Here is a 24739-nt window from a genome sequence, read left to right as displayed (position 1 = left end):
ATTTATGAATATGCTTGTATGTATCAGACGCTTCATATTTTTGCTGCCTTTTCAATTGTGTAATTGGTTTTGTTCAGCTCTTTGGAACTGTTGCTTTTTATCTGTGCACTGCGCCAGTTCACGTGAGCCACTCGGTGTACATGCATCGAAGTTTCCCAGCTGTGCTGGCGCCATCTCGTGCTATGTCCATGGCTGTATTTAATGTTACCTTAGTCCTGGCACTTAAAACTTTCTCTCGCAGTTTCGCTGAGTTTGTGTCAAACACCACCCTGACCATCTCATCTTCCTCTGCATAAGCACAGTCCTTCACCCGTGAATATTTAGTGGAGTTTGCTATTGGATTGCCGCTGACGGACGGCCTTATATGGGCAGGCACTAAATTACAAACGCCAGCGCAGCCTGTCTATGAACTTAATTTAAAGTGTAGGTTTACATCGTGCTTTGTTTCAGTAGCAGAACTCATGAATATGGTTGTATATGTCACTCGCCGCTTCTTATTGTTTCGCTGCCTTCTCAATTATATAATGCATGTTTTCTTCAGCGCTTTTGAGGTCTTCCTGGTTTTCTATGTACTGCGTGATTACGGGAGGCGTGATGATGTCACGAAACTCCGCCCCACGGCGTTCAAGCTCATCTCCATTACAGTAAATGGAGAAAAACAGCTTCCAGTTATGACCATTACGCGTAGAATTTCGATATAAAACCTGCCCAACTTTTGTAAGGAAGCTGTAAGGAATGAACCTGCCAAATTTCAGCCTTCCACCCACACGGGAAGTTGGAGAATTAGTGATGAGTGAGTGAGTGAGTGAGGGCTTTGCCTTTTATTAGTATAGATAGAGAGATGTGTTCGCTGACGTTATGATCGGCTTTTGGGGACAGTCGCGGTGGGTCTTGTGTAGACTGGTGAGACGTCCCGCCATTAATCGGCTGTGATGGCACTGTCAGTCCTCTACTCGTGTGCGTGTCTTCATAATCCGGGGTGAGGACCTCATAATCGTATACGTGCAAAAGAAAGTGTGAATCGCCTTAATATTATTTTGCCGTGGTGTAGAAAAGGGGTCCCGTGTTTGCACTTGTCTGGGCTATAGCGCAGGGGGAGGATGAAAAAAATTAAAAGTGCTCACTTTGTCTCAAAGGCGCTGCTCGACTTTTGCTGGGCAGGAGACCACAGTTTTTGCAGACTCGTTCATGATATCAAAAGTCTCAGCGATCTTTGGAGGTCATTCATATATTATATGATATATGATATATATATATATATATATATATATATATATATATATATATATATATATATATATCAAAATACCCCTACAGCGGAGAAGTAGTGTGTTAAAGAAGTAATGAAAAAGAAATGGAAACATTTTAATAATAACGTACCATGATTGACATTGTCATGAGTGTTGCTGTCATATATATGCCTGCCAAAATAAGTCACCCTCGCTTTGCTCTTACTTTTTTACCATTCATTTAATCATGGCTAGTGGCGGAAAAATTATAAAATGGAAGGAGGATGGCTTTACCAAAACAATTATTGATGGCGAATCGATTATTTATAAAGCTTGAATTGGTGATCTGTTTTTCTGTGTTAACCTCATATTTTTTCATACTTCTTCTCAAACTAAGGTGGTGCGAGGGTAAAATGAATCGGGATGCGCTGATCAATGTAATCTGCTTGTAATGCAAAGTGTGATTAAATGCATTATTTTTTAACGCGTTATGGAGCACATGCATCGAAGCTTCTCAGCTGTGCTTGTGCTAAGAAAAGGAAAGTTTTTAAAAATAACGTAACACGATTGTCAATGTGACCTTTTGTAAGTAGTGCGTGGAGGATTCAGTGTGTAGAAACTCTAGAGACAGCGTGTGTATTAACTTGTGGATTTTTCTGTGAGTATTTGGTGGCAGTCTGACGAACTTGTTTTGGAAGACGGCGTTAGCCGCGGAGCTCAGCTCAGAGCGAAATTAGATGAATGGGAGGGGATATGATGACGTGACTCCCCCACCCGCCTTAACTGTCAATCCCCCACAAACACAGTCTCTCGGAATTTGCATAAGCACAGCCCCTCACCTGCAATTTTAACTTAGTTACAAAGTGATCAAAACTCTCGTTTATATCCTGCGTCCTCTCATTAAACTTGTATCCCGCATTACCTGTGGGCATGTGAAACGCCAGCGGCAGCCTGTCTATGAACTTAATTTAAAGTTTAGGTTTACACCGTGCTTTCTTTCCGAGGTAGCATCACTCATGAATATGGTACTATATGTCACTCGCTCGCTTCTTATTGTTTCGCTGCCTTCTCAATTATATAATGCATGTTTTCTTAAGCGCTTTTTGGAGGTCTTCCTGGTTTTCTACGCACTGCGTTGACAGTCAGTTCACGTGATTACGTGGGAGGCGTGATGATGTCACACGAAACTCCGCCCCCCCACGTCATTCCAGCTCAACTCCATTACAGTTAATGGAGAAAATACCTTCCAGTTATGACCATTAGGCGTAGAATTTCGAAATGAAACCTGCCCAACTTTTGTAAGTAAGCTGTAAGGAATGAGCCTGCCAAATTTCAGCCTTCTACCTACACGGGAAGTTGGAGAATTAGTGATGAGTGAGTGAGTGAGTGAGTGAGGGCTTTGCCTTTTATTAGTATAGATTAATTAGTGTTCTCTAATTCTATTTTCTTATTTATTTTGTCATTTCTCTCTTTCTTCATCCTGTACAGTGATCCCTCGCTATATTGCACTTCGACTTTCGCGGCTTCACTCCATTGCGGATTTTAAATGTAAGCATATCTAAATATATATCACGGATTTTTCGCTGGTTCGTGGATTTCTGCGGACAATGTGTCTTTTAATTTACGGTAAATGCTTCCTCAGTTTGTTTGTTTGCCCAGTTGATTTCATACAAGGGATGCTATTGGCGGATGGCTTAGAAGCTACCCAGTCAGAGCATGTATTACATATTAAATAAAACTCCTCAATAATATACGATATGCTTCCCATGCGGTGCTTGATTGTTTGCTTTTCTCTGTCTCTCTCACTTTCTCTCTCATTCTCTCTGCCTGACGGAGGGGGTGTGAGCAGAGGGGCTGTTTGCACACGGATGTATTTGTTTGATACGGAGGCTCCTCTAAAAAATGCCGCTTTATTGGTGCTTCGGCATACTTAAAAGCACAAAAGCACGTATTGATTTTTTGATTGTTTGCTTTTCTCTCTCTCTCTCTCTGACATTCTCTACCCCTGATTTTTACTTCTTTGAAGAGGAAGATATGTTTGCATTCTTTTAATTGTGAGAAAGAACTGTCATCTCTGTCTTGTCATGGAGCACAGTTTAAACTTTTGACTAAAGGGTGTTATTTCATGTCTAGGGGGCTCTAATAATGTTAACAGTATGGGAGAGTTTATAAGGGCTTAAAATATATAAAAATAACCAAACAAACATAGGGTTTCTACTTTGCGGATTTTCATCTATCGCAGGTGGTTCTGGAACACAACCCCCGCGATCGAGAAGGGATTACTGTAAATCACTTTGAGTTACATCATTTGTATGAAAATGTGCTAGAGAAATAAATGTTGTTGTTGAAGTGATGTTTCATTGTTTCCACAAATCAGGCTGTGGTCACTGGTGTGGTGCCCTAAGTGAAAAAAAAGCATTTCCAATGGAAATCTGACTTAACATTCCCATGTTTTGCCTTTTCACATGTTTTTTCGATGCCGTTATTGAATATCATCTGAAAAAGTTGCAGTCTTATGGTGGCTCTGAAGGTCAAAGTGCAAAAACAAAGAATAGAATTAAAAATGAAAACTAAAATATAGGATGAAAATCGAAACAAAGATCAAAATGGAAGTGACGTCACTAGTGAAAAATTCCACAAAGGCGTTTCATTGAACTTGGCCGTGTCTCCCCACTTTTCAAGGCCGTAGTGTGAATTTGAAGCAGTAGCGCTCCCGCCTTGTTCAGAGGCAGACATTGCTGGAAGTTCAGGGGCCGTGCTTATTCCACTCCTGCCCATCTCAGGTGCAACTCAAGGCCGATATGCTGATCTGCTGCACCCAAATTTATAAGAATATCTGCTTGTGGATTAGAAACACAGACAATTTGAAAAGTTCAAGTTGCTATTGCGATCAACTATGCGTGTGTGTCTCCTTTTTATGATGGTAACAAATAAATGAGAAAGAACAACTTCCCTTCAGGGATTAGTACAGTGTATCAAATAAAAAAGCTGCTGTCATTAAAAATGTGTGGCCACTGCAGCCTGGCAATTTCAGTGCACCGATGTCGGGGTGTCAGACTACGTTACCTAATACGCAGATTTTGTGTTTATATTCAGTCACTCATCTTGTTTTTCACCAAGTTTAGTTAGTCACACTAAAGAAATGGAAGCAACAGAAATGAATATGTGGCAGCACGAGTGCTGGTGCCTTTGAATGAGGTTGAGCTCTCTGCCAGTGTGCAGCGTGCAGGATCTCCCCATAGGAGTGCGAGTTTCCATCCCAACCCATGCGTGTTGTCCCCCAAAACTTTGATCAGTATGAGTGAGTGTGATGAATGTGGGTGTCTATGACCATACTCTCCAATGGACTGCCGAGCTGTGCTGCGAACGTGGTCCCGGGCTCTGTGCAACCTCGAGCTGGATATGCAGGTTTGAAAATGGAATGCCCTGTGTCTGCGTGGGTTTCCTCCGGGTGTTCCGGTTTCCTCCCACAGTCCAAAGACATGCACGTTAGGTGCATTGGCAATCCTAAATTGTCCCTAGTGTGTGCTTGGTGTGTGTGCCCTGTGGTGGGCTGGCGCCCTGCCCAGGGTTTGTTCCTGCCTTGCGCCCTGTGCTGGATGGGATTGGCTCCAGCAGACCCCCGTGACCCTGTGTTAGGATATATGACTGACTGAAAGTGGACGCTGGTTGCTGCTTTGCCTTATGTTATTTTAGGGCAGAATGTCTGTGGATTTCTAAGCTTATGATAGTGAGGAAGAGAAACAGGAAACGAAACATCAGAGCTGTTGGTTTGTGTGCATTTATTACTGCTATTGTGTAGCACACGCACAGTTTTGAGACAACTTTAGGGCTTGTCAAATGGTGATTACTCCGCGAATCGAGGGCTGATGCAGTCACCTAATGCCGCTCCTGTTGTTCTGTCTGCAGATCCAGCGATTGACTGCAGGATGACGACTGACGTCACTTCCAGTTTCCACTCACTTGATACCTCATCTTCTAACTCGCCTAACCGGCTCCACCACCATCTTTGGGCAGTTTGGACTCACACCTGGAAAGATGTTCTCCCTTCCTTGGTGTCTTATTATTTATTTCCTAACACAAATATAGGGATCATTTACTGGTGCCCCAAACCCTTTATGATTTGTTTGTGCTTTTCTTAAAATAGAAACAAGTGGTCTAAAGGACTTCTGAAAACACCATGGGGCATGTTTGGAAGCAAAAGAATGGTTATGAGAGCAATATACAGTAGAGGCTTTCTAAAAAGTTTTAATTCTACTTCCTTGTGAAAAAATGAGAATGGAGCTGCAGTGTGAATGTAGACTTATTTGATTTCAAAAATCATATTCAAGAGTTATACCCGGTGGTTTATATGGCACAGCTACCTCCAACAACATAGCAACGTTCATGGAAATTAATAACAAAAATGAAAATAGTTAAATAGACCAAATAAGGACACTTCAGGACACTTCAGACTTAATCAACTATTAATTATAATAAAAACTGTAGCAAAAATAAATAAATAAATAAAACACCTCACAACTGTGCTAATGGAATTCTGGGAAATCCTTCACAGTTTCCTCCATTTTTACAGTTCCTTTTCTGTTGTCAGTCCCTACAAAAATTAGTGTGGATGTTCTACCATACAATACTTCAAACTCACCTGCCGCACTGCTGAAGTCAATAATCATTCAACCAAATGTTTCATCGGATATCAAATTCCATTAAACCTGTGCTGTGCCTTGCAGTTTGTTGCAATTCAGGGGGAAAACTGCTGTGGAGTTAATGTAAGAAACATTTTGTGACTCCAGTGTTAATATTTGCTTATATTCATTGATACTGTGCATTGTTTTCTACCTGAGTCCAGGGTTGTCAGGTTGTTCTGCACGTGTTCATTGTTAAGCTCATGGTCATCTACAATGGGGAGAAGTGGATAAGGAGAAGAAGCCTCTTCTGTTGAGCTCGTCGTGATACTCGATTCACCTGACTTACAGAAATCTCTGGTTATGACACTCAGTGGTAGTATTTTGTCAATTGCATCTTCCTCTGATGATTTAAGAATGGTTGTTTTGTTTAGTTCTTTTCTTTTTCTTATCATGAAGCAACTCCTCATTGTCTTCTTGCTGACTTTTGCTGATTTCAAGCATTTAAATCTGTTGCCTGTGATGTCATGCGATGCAACATTGCAGCGCCTCACATAAAAATGCACATGTATATTTTCTGTTTTCAGAAATTAAATATGTATCTTTGTGTCTGATTTTGTGGAGGTCTGATGAGGGAGCTCTCTGTGTCTGTGTTATAATCGATCGTGCCATTCCTCCAATGGTGTGTTTTTAACAAGTAAATTAGCTTACCCAGGGATGTGTGCCTTCATAAGTTTTCTTGTACATTTCAACTTTTCTTTCTACTCCACTTGTTGACCTGCATTAATCTTTTCTATATGTCAGGCAATGTAGGATGTGAATATTCAGAAAACACAATTAAATTATTGCCCTTATAAAGAATTTTTCAATGAGCATAAATTGTTTTGACGAGCTTAATAGAAAATGAGAAACCATTCACAGAATAACTTCAGATGGACTCCAGCTTTGTCAATTTATTCCCATCAAAAATCCTTCGACCCATCGATTTATGATTTTACAAGCCTTATAGATGTTTGGTCACTTGGCATGCTACGTCTGTCTGTTTGAATGTTGCTAATGCTACAGACACATACATAACGGCAGATACCTCTGGTGAACTCCATTTCCCTTCATCAAAGATGTCTCCAAGAATAAACACGATCTCAGGTTGTAGGAGCCACAAAGCTGTTTGGAATGCTCTTTCCATCTGCCATTCCCTGTGGAAACAAGCAACATTGTAAAATCCCACAAGTAACACAGTGGGTTAATAACGTGGAGTTGCTCACCATGGAAGAAAAAAATATTGGACAGGTTCACCTGCTGGTGCACTCTCAACAAACATGAAGGCTACAGAGAAACCATACAAACCAGAGTTGTGAAAGTTGGGGTTGATGTTTAACGGATCCAGATAACATCACACAGTACTCACAAGATGTAGACGCCTTGGTGTTTGTTGTCTCTGACTGAGACGCTCCAGTAAGTCATCAGTTGTGGTGCACGGTGGAAGTTGAAATAAGGCAGTAATGCAGCATTCAAGCTGTGATTGACCTTCAACTACTGACTTCTTGACCCCAAAGGATTCTGGTACACTGTATTAATCCCCGAAGAGAAATTGTCTTTTTGCATGACATTTCGAGGTCAGAGCACGAGATTACGTGGATGTTTATTTACATTACAGATGGATTAAATGTTCAATGTGAAATGTGTGGCATAACATCGCCTCTCCTCTGCATTGTGGCATAAGGGACCAGAGTCTGAGTGGGTCGCCACTGTCACTTGGCATATGTAATGACATGACTGCTCTTACAATGAATAGTACAGGCCACATGAAACACTGACAGCTCAGTCAGTTACCAGCCACCATGTTCAGCACCATCATGTCCATCATAGATACTTTGCCTCAAAATAAATGAATCACAAGTTGACACTGGCCACTGAGCCATGAGTTTTGTCAGTCTCATCTTAGCATCATGGATGATTTGTACATTAATGGAATGTCACTGTTCACGGTTAGCAAAAGCAGCTTCATTCTTGCTGGGTGTCCTTATTGCAATATGAGTGCATTAAATTGCTCTGATTACATTAGGAAAACGGACACTGTTACAAATTGCTTTTTTATGTTGACAAAAACGTTATATTTTATGTACTGTATGTGCACCCACACCGTATGTAAACTAGATTTAGCATTTCATCGGTTGGTTAATGGCTCCTAACATGGCAGGCATGACAAAGTGAAACTTGGCTAAGATATTCACATCCTGCAGGCCTGTCCCTGAGTAGTGGCAACAGGTAGCTGATACAAACGAATGAATAACCAAAAAAGTTCTTTAGTACAAATACGCAGCATTGGCCCTCCTAGAAGGAAACTAAAATGCATCTTATTCATCACAATGAAGTGTAATATGTTTGTCAGTTCAACGCACATTAGAATAACAGCTTGGTGATACGTATTATTATGTGTGTGTGTTGTCATTTAGTTGGTTTGGTTGCATTTCCCTACTTGATCAAGGGTGTCGTCGTTTCCCAGTTTTCCCATAATGTTCCGTACACATGGCTCAGAGTTTCTGTAAAATGTACAGTTGTGCTTGAAAGTTTGTGAACCCTTTAGAATTTTCTATATTTCTGCATAAATATGACCTAAAACATCATCAGTTTTTCACTCAAGACCTAAAAGTAGATAAAGAGAAACCAACTAAACAAATGAGACAAAAATATTATACTTGGTCATTTATTTATTAAGGAAAATGATCGAATATTACATATTTGTGAGTGGCAAAAGTATGTTAACCTCTAGGATTAGCAGTTAGTTTGAAGGTGAAATTAGAGTCAGGTGTTTCAATCAATGGGATGACAATCAGGTGTGAGTGGGCACCCTGTGTTATTTAAAGAACAGGGATCTATCAAAGTCTGCTCTTCACAACACAAGTTTGTGGAAGTGTATCATGGCATGATCAAAAGAGATTTCTGAGGACCTCACAAAAAGATGCTCATCAGGCTGGAAAAGGTTACAAAACCATCTCTAAAGAGTTTGGACTCCACCAATCCACAGTCAGACAGATTGTGTTCAAATGGAGGAAATTCAAGACCATTGTTACCCTCCCCAGGAAAGGTCGACCAACAAAGATCACTCCAAGAGCAAGGCGTGTAATAGTCGACGAGGTCACAAAGGCCCCCAGGGTAACTTCTAAGCAACTGAAGGCCTCTCTCACATTGGCTAATGTTCATGTTCATGAGTCCACCATCAGGAGAACACTGAACAACAATGGTGTGCATGGCAGGGTTGCAAGGAGAAAGCCACTGCTCTCCAAAGAAAACATTGCTGCTCGTCTGCAGTTTGCTAAAGATCACGTGGACAAACCAGAAGGCTATTGGAATAATGTTTTGTGGATGGATGAGACCAAAATAGAACTTTTTGGTTTAAATGAAAAGCGTTATGTTTGGAGAAAGGAAAACACTGCTTTCCAGCATAAGAACCTTATCCCATATGTGAAACATGGTGGTGGTAGTATTATGGTTTGGGCCTGTTTTGCTGCATCTGGGCCAGAACGGCTTGCCTTTATTGATGGAACAATAAATTCTGAATTATATCAGAGAATTCTAAAGGAAGATGTCAGGACATCTGTCCATGAACTGAATCTCAAGAGAAGAGGGTCATGCAGCAAGACAACGACCCTAAGCACACAAGTCGTTCTACCAAAGAATGGTTAAAGAAGAATAAAGTTAATGTTTTGGAATGGCCAAGTCCTGACCTTAATCCAATTGAAATGTTGTGGAAGGACCTGAAGTGAGCAGCTAATGTGAGGAAACCCACCAACATCCCAGAGTTGTAGCTGTTCTGTACGGAGGAATGGGCTAAAATTCCCCCAAGCCGGTGTGCAGGAATGATCAAAAGTTACCGGAACGTTTAGTTGCAGTTATTGCTGCAAAGGGGCTGGGGGTGGGGGATGGGGGTTTGCGGTATGTATCACACCAGATACTGAAAGCAAAGGTTCACATACTTTTGCCACTCACAAATATGTAATATTCAATCATTTTCCTTAATAAATAAATGACCAAGTATAATATTTTTGTCTCTGGTTTCTCTTTATCTACTTTTAGGACTTGAGTGAAAATCTGATAATGTTTTAGGTCATATTTATGCAGAAATATAGAAAATTTTTCAAGCGCAACTGTATGCAAATTCTTCCATCAAGTGTAATTTTATAAATCTCCATGTTTGCATGTGAGGTTGCATACGCACATTGTGAGCCTCTTTTTTGCATCTGCAAGCTTTATAAATGAGACCCATAACTTTGTAGACTGGACAGGATCCCATGCCCCCTGCACTTATGAAATTCTTATCAGGCCTCCTTATGCCCAATAACTTTCTCCGGTCCTCCCTGGTGAATACCCAGACACTCAAAAACTATAATACATACTAGGACTGTCACTTGGTCCTCTCCCACTGGGCTGTGCCTAACATCACCTCCATGTAGGAGGATTCTTGTGGGTATGCTAACGTCATGTTCAAACCACCTCAACTGGCTTGTCTCCATGCAGAAAAGAAGATGCTCCACTGCAATGTACGCCTATATTGTTGAACTCCTCACCCAGTCACTGAAAGTAAGCCCAGCAATTCTGAGCAACAATTACATTTCAGAGGCTTGTAATGGTGATGTCACTCTTTCTGTCACAGCACTAAGATTGGGATCATAGCTGAAGATGGGGTTGTAGATTAATCAGTGGACTTCTCTCCAGCTTCACTCCCATGATCGAGTAAAACATCTGTAAATTCTCAATGAAGATCCAAGTCTGATGAGGTGGAACAGGACAGCATTATCCACAAACAGCAGAGATGCAAATATTATATTTTGAAAGTGGATACCTTACCACACTGTGGAAGAAAAATTAGACTTAGGGGTGGGCCACATAGTTATTTAGGAGTAACGTAGCTACTATGCATTCTAAATTATAATACAGCATCCATCTTAGGGTTAATAAATATCAGAAACCTGTTGAGAAATATCAGGAAACCAGATAAAGCTTCAGTGAACAAGAAAGAAAAAATGTACCTCTGGATCAAGGTACTTTGGTCCCAGGTAAATATATAAGAAACCTTGTGTTTGAAAATTGTATTTGTTAGGTACAGTCCATGACATGCATATACTATATATCCAACAACAATTCATAATCTAAGTTTAGATCAGCTGGGCTGTTTTCCGCCTAAATCATTCCCTTCCACGTTTCTCTGTCATTCTCTCTTTGAGTGCCGTAGAGTCCCAGTAGGGTACAGAGTCAATACATGGAAAAGATTTCTGAATAGAAATTTGGTAAACACATGAAGACAAAAGCCAACTCTAGCTGTACAACACTCTGCCAGGAGCTTCTGAGTTTCTCCACACTTCCCTTTCAAATGTTTAGCTAAAGTTTTTCAACCTGCAGCATTAGTTTTGTCTCCTTACTCTCGGGTGATGTTACATTCCACATCCCAATTGCCAGTTTTCATTGGTATGTTTTAACAACTTTGGGTCCATCCCACTCTTTCCTGTCATTTGACTGGCATTGCACTTGACCCTCACCTTTTTGCCTTGTAGGTGCTGATCCTAAATGGTCGCGCCTTTTGGGTTGAAGCAGCCTGGCCTGCATGGATCAGCTTGCCACTATGTGCTCACCAGTGAACATCACTGCCAGGCCTGACTCCAGGAGTGAGTTCTGCTATCCCTGTTATTGGTGAAGAACTCTAATTTATTTAGAATATTCATGAAGGTCAGTTATGGATTGGTCTTTGTCTAGCTCATTCACAAATTCAACCCTCCCACCATGAGATGATTTTATCAAATCCAGGCTTCGTGTGGCCTGCCACAGCAGCAGAAACTGACTTTGTACTAGGTGATTTCTAAAGGCCATACTACATTAGAAGACGTTTTAGAGATGTTCAGGTGTAGTCCTTACATAAGCTGAGGTAAGTTGGAGGCAGATGGTGGCGTGTTCCTTTGAAGGCTGTCACGTAATGTGTAATGCTCTGTGACTCAGTCTAACGCAGCCCACAACTCCAACAAAATCAAACCTGTTTTATTTTGTCTTCAGTCACATGGATGGGCTGGTGTGCATGACATCTCAGCCAACGAATGCTCATCCAGAAGTACAGCTCACATACTGCAGCGACGAGGAATAAGGAACACAAGGACTTTGGACCTCACAAACAGAAGAAAAGCTCATTTATCTGCTGTCTCGTGTTTCAAACACCATAAGAGAATGGAAAACAAGAAAAAAAGGCTGAGATTGCAGTTGAACTTCCTGTACTCTGTTAACCTTTCAGACAGCACAGGCTTTCTCAAGTAGCACGCTATGCGCTGTCAGAAAAAGGGCTGAGCACAACTGTACTGGAAGGATAGCACACAGTCGGGAAGTTGGACACACTCAGTGATTTTCAGTCATTTAAACTGACATGATCCAGCAACAAAATCAAGAACTGCAAATGGCAAGGCCAACATGCCTCCCAGCTACAAGTTCCGTACTCAGACTTCAGTTTAAGCCCACAGTTAAAACAAGTCCAGCATTAATATATGGACACTATGAGCAATCTTCTTCCTGCCTCACTTACCTTTCCAGTGGCCTATGGAGTATCTGTTTGTCTCTGACTTGTCATTCCAGCTATCATTGTTGCTGGATGTCTGTGTATCAAAGCAATTCTCCGTGTAAATGGCTGCTGCCTGATTTCTGCTTTGGCTCTGCCATTGTTGTGCCTTCCTTCATAGGCAGTCATTCCTAGTTTAAATTACAGCTTCTGACACTGATCTTTGGAGTGTTACTCTTTTTAGGTTGCCATGAATTTTAGCTTGCCCTTCTAGTTTAGATGATTGTTCATTATGATTCTAAATTCCTGTAGTTCTCCTAATAAATATGTTTTTGTTTTCCTTTGAAAGGCTTATGAGTAATAATTCTGTAATGGTGTGTAACATTTTGCCCTTTGAAAGACTCGTGGTTAATAATTTTGTAAAGGTGTGCAATCTCTGACACTGAGTCCAAAAATTGATGATCTAGCAGGTACATAGGAAGAATTATTATTTTGATTTTTTTTCTCCTGTTTGCTCAGCTTGTTCAGGACATAAATATCCATGCAAGACATATGGCGGATTGCAGGAGAAAATCTGCAAGCTTGAAAACTAGTTGTGGTCTGAAGATGAACAGCAGGTTATCTGTCCACTTTATTTTCTTTAAGGGAGAGAGACAACAATTATTGAAAGAGTAAAGGGCCAAAGGAAGACCTGATTTCTAGGTGGTGAGTTATTACAACTTTACTACATTACAAATAGCAAACCAATGCTGTGTAATTGAAGAACAACACATTTCACTGTAGCAGTAGGGGATAATAAAGGCCGACAGCACTTTAAATACAAGACTGCTTTTGCTTTATATTGTGTCCTTTGGCTCGAAAAGCTTCTTGTGTTGCTGTGAGGGTCCAGTGCGGTGCAGAAATGGAGGGATGCATTTTTGCAGGTCCAGTGTTTGGTGGTGAGCAAGCAAGGTCCGGGGGTCTGGTTTAAATTCTTGGCACTACTCTATAGTGTATAGTAGAAACAGCAGTGCGTTTGATGCAGAAGTTGTTCACAGGCTTCATCAGGCATGGTATGTATGGGCAAAGCCTTCTCTCCATGGCAAAAAAAAAGATAAACTAGACATACAGGGCTTCTGAGAGCAAATGTTTGCAGTGATAAATATTTTCTTAATTATTTTAATGAGCATCCATTGACTTGAATGAGGTAGCAACCACTACACCGGTTACACTACTCTTAAAACTACCACTTCTTCAATGGCAGTAGTCACACACATGCGTACGGGAGACAGCTAGAGGGACCAATCAAAGGTAATTCTACACCAGGCCAGGGGGCGGCGGGGTGCGCTAATCTTTCCTCTGATATTCCTGCAGGTCAAATACAGGAAATTCTACCTGAGCCTGAAGACGTCACTTCTGGTTCCGGCCATGAAGATGTCACTTCCGGCTCCGGCACCAATGACATCACTTCCGCTGACCTGCCTTAAAATCCCCAACAACCTCCCTTTGTAATCAGTTTGATCTTGGACTCAATTCTGTACACAACTATACAGTAATCCCTCACTATATCGCGCTTCGACTTTCGCGGCTTCACTCCATCGCGGATTTTAAATGTAAGCACATCTAAATATATATCACAGATTTTTTTGCTGGTTCGCGGATTTCTGCGGACAATGTGTCTTTTAATTTATGCTACACGCTTCCTCAGTTTGTTTGCCCTGTTGATTTCATACAAGGGACGTTATTGGCGGATGGCTTAGAAGCTACCCAATCAGAGCATGTATTACATATTAACTAAAACTCCTCAATGCTATAAGATATGCTTCCTGCGCGGTGCTCGATTGTTTGCTTGTCTCTGCCTCCATCTCACCCTCTCTGACATTCTCTGCGCCTGACGGAGGGGCTGTGAGCAGAGGTGCTGTTTGCATAGAAGCTGTTTGCCTAGTGGATACGGAGGCACCTCTAAGAAATGCCGCTTTATCGCGGTGCTTCCAAAAGAACACTTATTGATTTTTTGATGGTTTGCTTTAATCTCGCTCTCTCTCTCTCTGACGTTCTCTGCCTGACGGAGGAGATGTGAGCAGAGGGCTGTTTGCACAGAGGCTGTTTGCTTAGAAGATACTGACGCTCCTCTAAAAAATGCGCGCAAACTTAAAAGCACACGTATTGATTTTTTGATTGTTTGCTTTTCTTTGCGCGCTCTCTCTCTCTCTGAAATTCTCTGCTCCTGAAGAGAAGATCTATTTGCATTCTTTTAATTGTGAGAAAGAACTGTCATCTCTGTCTTGTCATGGAGCACAGTTTAAACTTTTGACTAAAGGGTGTTATTTCATGTCTAGAGGGCTCTAATAATGTTAACAATGTGGGAGAGTTTATAAGGGCTTAAAATATATAAAAATAACTATACAAACATATGGTTTCTACTTCGCGGATTTTCATCTATCGCGGGGGGTTCTGGAACGCAACCCCTGCGATCGAGGAGGGATTACTGTACTACAAACTTGGCCTTTTTGCAGTCACGATTTAGGCACACAGGTGGCTACCCAAAAACCTTTTTCTGTGTGTCGAGTTGAATCATTTTCACACACCTTATGATTCTTTTCTGGCTTGCCTGGTTCCTCATAGAACTGTGATTTGACAAAGCACCATTCCATTCTGAGAAGGGCTCTTTGCATATGATGTTTGTTCTTTCTGCTTTGAAAAACTTCCTAATATGCAGAAAAACACTGAAATCTTTAACATACGGTAGGCTGTCTAGCAGGACACTAACAGATTTAGAAAACCGGAACTTGGCCTGTGTTATTACATGCAGCAAGAGTCCTTTTAAAATCATCACCCATTGGTATTTCACAAATCTTTTACCATCTATTCAGAGTTATTTACTCTGTGGAGCTTTTTAGGGATCTAAATAAATAAAGGTTCTTTCTTTCGGAAATCTTCATATAGATGGGTCTTTTTGAGAACCAAAAATGGCTCCGCTATGGCATCGCTCTCAAAGACCACTCTGGTACCTTTATTTGTATGCGTGTAGCATAAAAGGTCTCAAAAGAAATAATGGCAAATATAATAGAAAAGAAAAAACATGGCACTTACATTTTACTAGTCAAACACCGACCACACATATACAAGGTGTGATCAAAAAATACGGTGAATGCTTTAAAAAGGAACGTTTATTGCAGTAAAAGATTTACAACTACTAGTAACCTTCAAAATCCACTTCGAATGCACTTACCCCAACGCTCCTGCCACTTTGCGAGGCTGTTCTGGAAGTTTTCTTTCGAGAGTGTCTTTATTTGGGTTGTCGTGGCTGCCTGGATGTCCTCAATGGATTGAAATCATTGGCCTTTCATGGTCTTTTTCAATTTAGGGAACAGTCAGAAGTCACACGGTGCCAGATCCAGCGAATAAAGTGGATGTGGACACAGCATAATGTTTTTATTTGACAGAAATTGTCGTACTAGAAGGGATGTGTGACAAGGAGTGTTATATTGATGAAGAATTAAACTATTTCAACATTTTCCTTGGTTATTGATGTTGAAGGACATCCTGATCTTTTTTCGTCTTCCACCGAGTCACATCCATTACGAAATCAATCAAGCCTGATGGGTTTCCTGAGCTTTTTGCAATTTGAAACAAAATTTCATGTACATGCGTTGCTCGATATCCATTATTAACGACAAACTTGAAAAACACTTAACAGTGACTCACAGACGACTGACAGTTTCAAGCAAGCTGAAACTTGTCACAAACAAGGCTCTAGGATGGACATGTCAGAACCTGCATTGAATTGTTTTGCGTTGCTCTTGGATGGTGCCCTGCATCAACATTCATCTTACTTTTTGATCACACCTCGTAATTCAAGATGATTCTGGAGTCATATACTACAGATGCCCCGGGGACGTGGACCCGAAGTAGTTGAGGTGCTATGATGAGAATTACAAGTGTGGTGTGATTTCAACTGACTACTGAGTGACTCTTGTGAGTTGTAATTTGAACATTTGGGTTGAAGGACAGACATGGAAAGAGCAAGGATGAGTTAACCAACTGCTGCTGCTGCTGCTGCAAAGCTGGATGAAGATTTGTGAACAGTTGTGTTGTGAGGTTTGAGGTTGTGAGCAGGCAGACATCAGTATCTGAAGAAGACCAAAGTTCTGAGGCACACTACTGAACTTGAACTTCTTGTCTGTGAGCTAATTGTAGTAGGAGGACCAAGATGGGACAAGATTTAACCAGCTACAACAAAATGACCTGAAGAAACTGCTTGCAAACAGTTGTCCAGCAATCTAAGCCTTTAACAAAGATCACAATCGATTAAAGAAGCTTTCACAACGAGAGGGGGGAGGGGGGGTTCATTCGTTGCAAGTAGCCTCTTTAATAACGTCTCACATACGTAAGCATTCGTACCATCTAAGCCTGCCTGTTATTCAACTCCAGTAGCTGTGGTAGACATTCTTAATGAATGGCAACAGAATTGCCCTTACGCACCACAACTTATGTTTTCCAGTGTGTGCACAGTGGACGGACCCTATGGCAGCTGATGCTGGATAAATGCCAGTCTGGAACTTTAGTGCACTGCTGACGGGTACAACGTTATAATTAGAATATCAGAAGCGAGACAGAAGAGAAGAGAATATACTGACCCTGAAAAAAGTACGAACATGACAATGACAAAGAAGGCAGAAGCAGTAAAAATGGGCCTACGCCTCTAACTCTAAAGAAAGAACAAGTCTGAGTTTCCACTAAAGGTGCTAGGAATGCAGTCAGCGATCCGGATGGACCTGGAGGATGAAGGGGACAGCCAGTGATGCAGGACGAGTTTTAATACATTTACACTGATCCCTCGCTAAATCTCACTTCGACTTTCGCGGCTTCACTCCATCGCGGATTTTAAATGTAAGCATATCTAAATATATATCATGGAATTTTCACTGGTTTGTGGATTTCTGCGGACAATGGGTCGTTTAATTTATGGTACATGCTTCCTCAATTGGTTTGCCCAGTTGATTTCATACAAGGGATGCTATTGGCGGATGGCTGAGGAGCTACCCAATCAGTGCACGTATTACGTATTAAATAAAACTAAAAAATATATGATATGCTTCCTGCACGGTGCTTTGCATATTTGAAAGCCCAAACAGCACGTATTGATTTTTGATTGTTTGCTTTTCTCTGTCTCTCTCACTCTCTCTGACATTCTCTGCTCCTGACAGCGGGGTGTAAGCAGAGGGGCTGTTCGCACACTGGCCTAGAGGATACGGACGCTCCTCTAAAAAATGCTGAAAGACCAACTTCACTTTGCTCCCTTCCTCGCAGCTGCTTTGTCCGGTGGTGCTTTGCATATTTAAAAGTCCAAACAGCACCTATTGATTTTGATTGTTTGCTTTTCTCTCTCTCTGTCTCTGTCTCTCTCTCTGACATTCTCTGCTCCTGACGCGCACTCCTTTGGTAGAAGGAAGATATGTTTGCATTCTTTTAATTGTGAGACGGAACTGTCATCTCTGTCTTGTCATGGAGCACAGTTTAAACATTTGACTAACGGGTGTTATTTCATTTCTAGAGGGCTCTAATAATGTTAAATGTATTTAGAAGATCATAAACAGGTTTTTTATGCTCTAACTGCAAAAATATTCGATTTATAAATAAAGAATCCTACTTCACAGAAATTCATTTATCGCGGTAGAGTCTGGAACGGATTAACCGCAATAAACAAGGGTTTACTGTATACTTTCAGAAAATTGTATTTGTATTTTATTTTTGTTGAGTATTATTTAATCCTAATTTTAAGTTAAACTTATCTTGTATTACTCACCACTTTAATAGCTCATTAAGTATGAGGTTTGAAAATTAAAAGCAGTTGTCTCAATATTTAAAACACGATTGCAAATGCTGGATGGAGAAGCAGGGTGCTTCGTGTTTAATGACCTGTAGTTCAATGCTGCACTGTTGGCATCGTATTGTCAAGCGTATGTTTGCACATGCATGGCTAGACAGCAGCGAATCAGGACTGATACGTTACAAACCAGAGCTAATGTTTAGTGACATTCTACACATGAGCTCGGATCATCAATATGGCTAACCCGGCTGACCTTGGGTGAAGGCTACTGAATCTGAGGCCACTGTGCACAATTCCAGGAAGATGTGTTTATTTAGCCAAACTAACCTCAAATGTACAAATGCAGAATATTAAGAAATATTGCAATCAAATGTGTAGAGTGACAAATAGAAGATGACAGACACTTCTGTCTGTTTCAGCTCCAATACACTGCCGACTATAGGGAAACGAGCTTTCTGCCCTAAGCCAGAAAGCATTTCACTGGGATAAGGTCATATTGACATGTTAACAACATCTGAAAAATTAAATGGCGGCAGAGTTCACAAAATGGAAGGTTTTAAATTTCAAAATCATTTAAATAAAACTAAAATCACTGAGTTCATGTGCAATTCTTTACTAAAAATGATTTTAACACTCCAAAGGAACAAATGTAGCAAAGCAAGAAATGTGAATTTATATTTACAAATATTACACTCATGCTTAATATATTGAAGACGACTGCCAATGGTTCTACAAGGACTGCAAGGAGGATGTTTTTATGCATGACTGTGAGAAATGTCAAGTTGTGATGACTGAATTGTTTTAAAGGGAGCACAACAGGAAAAAGTAAAACAAAACCACAGGCGACTTGTCAGTGCATATTATTCTGTCCTGTTCCTTGACGTTCATCTAAAAAAACAGCAAAGCAGATTTAGAGTATGAAGAGGAGCATAAGTGACATGATGCTGTGTTAAGCTGTACCTGTGTGTTTCATTATGACTACAGTATAAAAATACCTGAGACCCCATGTACAAGGGTAAGGTCTAAAGATGGTAATAAAGGGAGGAAAGTGGAATTGTATTAAAAGAAATCAGAATTTAATCATTAAAATGATTACATCATCTAATCTAGTAAAAATAATCCGATCTCCTCCAACATCCCAAGCACATGCTGTTCAGGTTGTTTGCATTCTAATGTGATGTGGTGTGAGTGCCAGTGGGTGGGTGAGTGAGTGGCTCTAAAATGGACAGTCGCCCTGCTGGCCATGCTTGGTTCCTGGCTTGCACCCGATGTTTTTGGAATAGCATGTGCCTTCAATGACTGAGTGCTGGCAGATTCATCATGAGGAAGTGGCAATATAATATAATATAATATAATATAATATAATATAATATAATATGGACAGCACAGTGGTACAGTGGTTAGCTCGGCTGCCTTGTAAATTTCATAACCTGATTCAAATCCTGGTCACTGTGTGGAGTCTGCATTGCTTTTTGTATGTTTTCCCCCCACAAACTCCATCCGACACATCAGCATTGTGGACTTTCAGCCTTAATACCTGTAATACCTTGCATAATCTTCAAATTTTCTAAACTGACAGCCACATTTCCACAAACAAGTTTCAGTTGTTTTTGCTTGAGTCTATCTATTTATCGATCATGATATAGTGCCTTTCCTATCTGTCTATCTATCTATCTATCTATGATATAGTGCCTTTCATATCTATCTATCTATCTATCTATCTATCTATCTATCTATCATGATATAGTGCCTTTCCTATCTATCTATCATCTATCATCATATAGTGTCTTATCTATCTATCTATCTATCTATCTATCTATCTATCTATCTATCTATCTATCTATCAATCTATCATGATATAGTGCCTTTCCTATCTATCTATCTATCTATCTATCTATCTCTATCTATCTATCTATCTATCTATCATTATATAGTGCCTTTCCTATCGTTTTCTCTATCTATCCAGATTGGCCCTATGCAGGTGTGTGTCTGAGTGCCCCTTACATTGGACTACACCAGGCCATCTTAACACATGGGTACAAAGGGCCGGGGGTCCATGATGTCTCTGATGCCTATGTATGTTTCTGTTTTGGGTCCCAGTGCACAATTTTGTCCCGGGGTCTATGATGCTGGTAAGACAGCCCTGGACTAAAAGGCATGGTTTCTCCCAGAAGCGTCACTTGACAAAGCACCATTTCATTCTGTCAAAGGCTCTTTTCATATGAATTTGGTTTTTTGGGCTTTAAACTGTTTTCCAATATGTGGACCAAACAGAAATCTTTCATGTATGACGAGTGACCTAGCAGGACATGAACAGAACACCTGAACGTATCCAGTGTTATTGTAAGCAGCACAAGTCCTTTTTAAATCAGGAACCTATTTGCATTTTTGAAATGCTATCAAATATTCATGGCTAGTTATGGAACATGTTACAGATCTAAATAAATAAATGTTCCTCCTCGAACCTTCACGATGATGAATTCTTTGGAACTCTTAAATTGGCATCTCTCTGAAGAATCACTTTGGCATCTTTACATTTAAGACTATATGGAGTGTTAAGGCACTAGTGCTTCTGTTACATTACAGTATGTATAAAATGTAAAATAATAAATAAGCTGGTAACAAAAATAAGTGGCACCAAGCAGTGTAAGAAAACCCTCCTGGTTTATTTCAGGGGTCCGATACCCTTGACCTCAGTCCAAATTTGCTGTTGCCCAGCAGGTCAGAGGATTCTTGAACAGACTGCCGGTTTATTAAATGCTGCGGGTCACTCATCGCGGACGATTTGTATTTACATTTATAATCTAAATATGAGCGCACATCTTTGGCTATGGAAGGAAGCAGGGGGTCCCCAGAAGATGGTCTTTCAGACGTTGGGGGCACTCCAGACAGTAAGCTAAAGCCGTGAGGCAGGCTTGTAGACCGCTGCGCCACCATGCCTCTCCAGCGCAATACCACAATTGTTATTTTATAAATCAAATCCGGTGGTCTCGTCTATGAATCCCCTTTTTCTGCTCACTTTTAGAAACGGCAGACGTTTTGAGAGGTAGGCATCAACATTTCCAGCTAAGTTAAGTGCTTTAATAAATGTAGCAGTTTCAGATTTAATATTTACATTTAATGACAGTGCATGTACCCCCCCACCTTTCAACTACTACCACTGACACCTCCACATAGACGACCCGACTTAATAAGTAAAACGTTGCCTACCTTCGCAGTTTGTCAAACCAGTGTCCATTGATGGCGCCCAGCAGATGCGTGTCCGATAAAACGAGAACCCTCAGGACGGGTGCCGACCCTTCTCCCCTTTGACCGCTAAGGGGGGCTTCATTGTCGGGCCAAACACAAGAAAACATCACAGTGTAGTAAATTAAAAATTCGCAAAACACAAAAACGCAGATAATAAAACACAAGGTAATAAAGACAAATTTCCCCTTGCTACAGAGTCCCGGCATGGCAGGATTTGTTTTGCTAGTGCCAGGATGCCATTTATGTAATGATGCCCAGTGGGCACGAGAGGCACACAGCAGCCGGTAATCGGCACCCACGGGGACTCGCAGGGGCTTCAACTGTTTAGCCGATTAGGAGAACGAGCGGCACGCATTTCTGGACATTCTGCCATAACTTAAAAGCAACATTTTGGCGAGCAACCAGTAAAGCCGGGACGCAGATTGAGATTATTACCGAGCGGATTATAAAGAAATAAATCCCACGTAATGAATTCAGACATCTCTGTTTGTTTTTACGTTATAAGCTTACAAATTGAGGTCAGCGCAGTCGCGTCCGAGGAGCCTGATGGGGATGGATGTGCAGCCAACTTTACGAATCGCGGAAAAAATGAATTCTCAGCCTTGAAAACCGCGGGACTGGCGACTGTCGTGTCCAGCGGGACACATGGCACCCTCGGTGACACACCGGCAGCCCGTTCAGTCCTGCGCCCGCAGTGCTTCACCAAAAGCGCATCTCAAGTTTGTATGGTGCCCGGTCTCGAAAATCTGGGGGTTGCACCCTCAAATTCTACCTGCCTGTACCCTGGAAACGAGGGGAAAAGGGCGAGGGGCGCAGAGGGCAGTGTAGTGTGGTGGGTGCACGTGCGGGTAGTCCGTCCTCCACTGAACCGTTAGCCGCGCAATCAGGTGGCCGTCAGAACGGATAGCTAGTCATGTCATGGACATCTTTATAGAAGCGTATAATAAATCAGTCCGGGATGGCAAATCACAAGGGCAGGTGCACCTGTCTTTCAATGCGTGGACAGAAAAATTAAGCTAAAAAACTAATAAAACAACTATGAGCCCATAGAGCAATACAAACCGCTCCGACGGCGGACAGCTTCAGTCACACTCACAGCCCTCCATAATGTCCGTTTAGTTTATGGGCTATGCGAAGAGCAGAAGAAAACCATGAGGGGTTGAATGGAGAACATGCAAACTCCACACAGACAGCGACCAGAACTGGGTGAGTTGAGGCCGTCAGGCATCAATGCTTTATAAATAGTCTCTCAGCAGTGTGCCCACCCATGAACTGATTCAGAGCTCCTCTTGGGATTAATAAAGTATCTATCTATCTATCTATCTATCTATCTATCTATCTATCTATCTATCTATCTATCTATCTATCAAAGACATGCAGGGTAGGTGGACTGGCAATGCCACATTAACCTTAGTGTGTCTGTGTGTCTGATTGATCCTGCCTTCTGCTCTGTGCTTGATGGGATGGGCTCCAGCTTCCCTGTGACACTGCTCAGCATACAAATGAATGAATTTATGAAGGAAAGCAGAATAAAAAGTAATATGAAGAGCTCACTAAAGAAGAAATGACCTTCCACTCAAACACACTTATTTTGTTAGCTGATACTTAAGTTGTCCCAATATCTCCTCCCAGAAGATGGGTCCTGCTGCAGACCTCTACAGCTCCACAATTCAGTAGCTCTGCTGGACAGCCAATTGGACTGCAGGCTTTTGTCACCTGGTTTACTTAACTTGACTCAGATAACCCTCCCCCAGCCCAAATCTTAACCAGAGTGTAAGCAGGTGTCGTCACTGCCATATAATACTAAGAAAGAGACAACCCTGTCAATGGAGTGGAGCTCTGGAGGTCCGCAGCTACAGCCTATTGACATCCCAGGCCCAGCTACAGGGCGTCATTTAAGCAGTCAAACCCACCCAGCCATGCTATCAGGTATTGGGTTACTTTTTGGATTTTTGGGACCCACCTAGCAGGTATTTTGGTCTGGAGCTGGGACTGTCTTACCAGATACTTTTCAAATCTTGCCCAAGTTGTCAGTTTTATATTGAGGTTAAGTAGGATTCTATAAAAAGCTTTTTTTAATTCATTCATTTATTAATTTTACTTGAAGAAAATTACACTGCATACAATCAATCCAAACTTATACAAAACATTACTTCAGAGTCAAAACTTAGAAAAGAAGTAAAAAAAAACATCAAAAAGTTTAAAAGAGAACAGGAATTAAAAAAGGAACAAAACTAACAAAACAGAATTTAACCCTCAATCCGAGAGACAGAGGGGAGAGCTGAGAGTATAAGCAAAGATAGTTAGGAAAAAACAGAAGGAAAAATGCCCTACCCCGGGATATAAATGTTAATTCTAAAGTTTTATTAATTAAATACTTCAATTATTTCAAAAATATGTTTTGAACAGACCTTCTACATGACATATTGAATATTTCTGTAAAAAATATTCTCCAGGTAAATTGAAAATGTATTTTTAGTGAACAAAAGTCAGAAAAAAACCCAACATGGCCTAAATGTGTTCGCCGCTTACTGAGGTCTGTTCTGGCCAAGGTGTGCCTACAGGTTATTAACAGTGGAGTTTCAGCATTAAAGGCCAGTGGGCCATGTGGAGCCCCACCAAATGTTGTGTAAAATAAGTACAAAATGTCCCTCAGTAATTCAACTTACTATTAAAATGTTTATAACAACCCTCGGCTTAGTTTCTTTAGCATTTTCACTCAGTTTTCTCTCAGTGTAATTACTTACTGTAATGTGTGGAATGGGGTAGGAAAAACACGCAGAGACACCAAATTGATATATGACATGGGGTATGGATGTGAGAAAAAGAATAATCAATTAGTTAAATTCTTTATCCATTGTGCTTTCAGTAATGCTGATAATTAATTAAATAACTCCATAAGGAGCCTACTTTATTTATATTACCTTTCTATGTTATACAAGGTGGTCTCCAGCCATTAGACTTACATCAAGGTAACTGAAGCGCACTCACTTTAAGAAACAGAATGATGCAATTTATTGATAAATACAAGGATTAGATAGAAATATGGTAACTGCATATACTTTGTACATCGACACAGAGGTCGGGACACAAGACTGACAAAATTTAACCTACATTTTACCGATGTAGGACAAAGTGGGCATTGCCCATTCTGCTTGGCTTCTGTGGCATACCAGGCTGTTATGGAAGCAGATTTAACAGGGTCACAGGCATCCAGCTTCACAAAACCCCAACTTTTACTCCAAATGAAACGACTGGACTCCAGCTTGTATCTGCCGGACCTTCATCTGAT

General features: G+C 41.0%; 1 protein-coding gene across 1 annotated transcript in view; it reads right to left on the bottom strand.

The window, feature by feature from the left end:
* mppe1 (metallophosphoesterase 1) overlaps positions 1–21653 on the bottom strand; it is an 84352-nt gene extending 62699 nt beyond the window's left edge. Inside the window, exons 1-2 of the mRNA XM_039754092.1 lie at positions 21409–21653; positions 6939–7047 (exon numbers count right to left, since the gene is read on the bottom strand). Coding sequence (XP_039610026.1) covers positions 6939–7047; positions 21409–21653 — 354 coding nt within the window. The remainder of the gene's footprint in view (positions 1–6938; positions 7048–21408) is intronic.
* Positions 21654–24739: the final 3086 nt, after the last annotated feature.

Source organism: Polypterus senegalus, chromosome 5 (assembly GCF_016835505.1).
Source record: "Polypterus senegalus isolate Bchr_013 chromosome 5, ASM1683550v1, whole genome shotgun sequence".
NCBI lineage: Eukaryota > Metazoa > Chordata > Cladistia > Polypteriformes > Polypteridae > Polypterus > Polypterus senegalus.
Note: the sequence above shows the minus strand (reverse complement) of the source record. Positions and strands in the feature narration are given on the sequence as shown.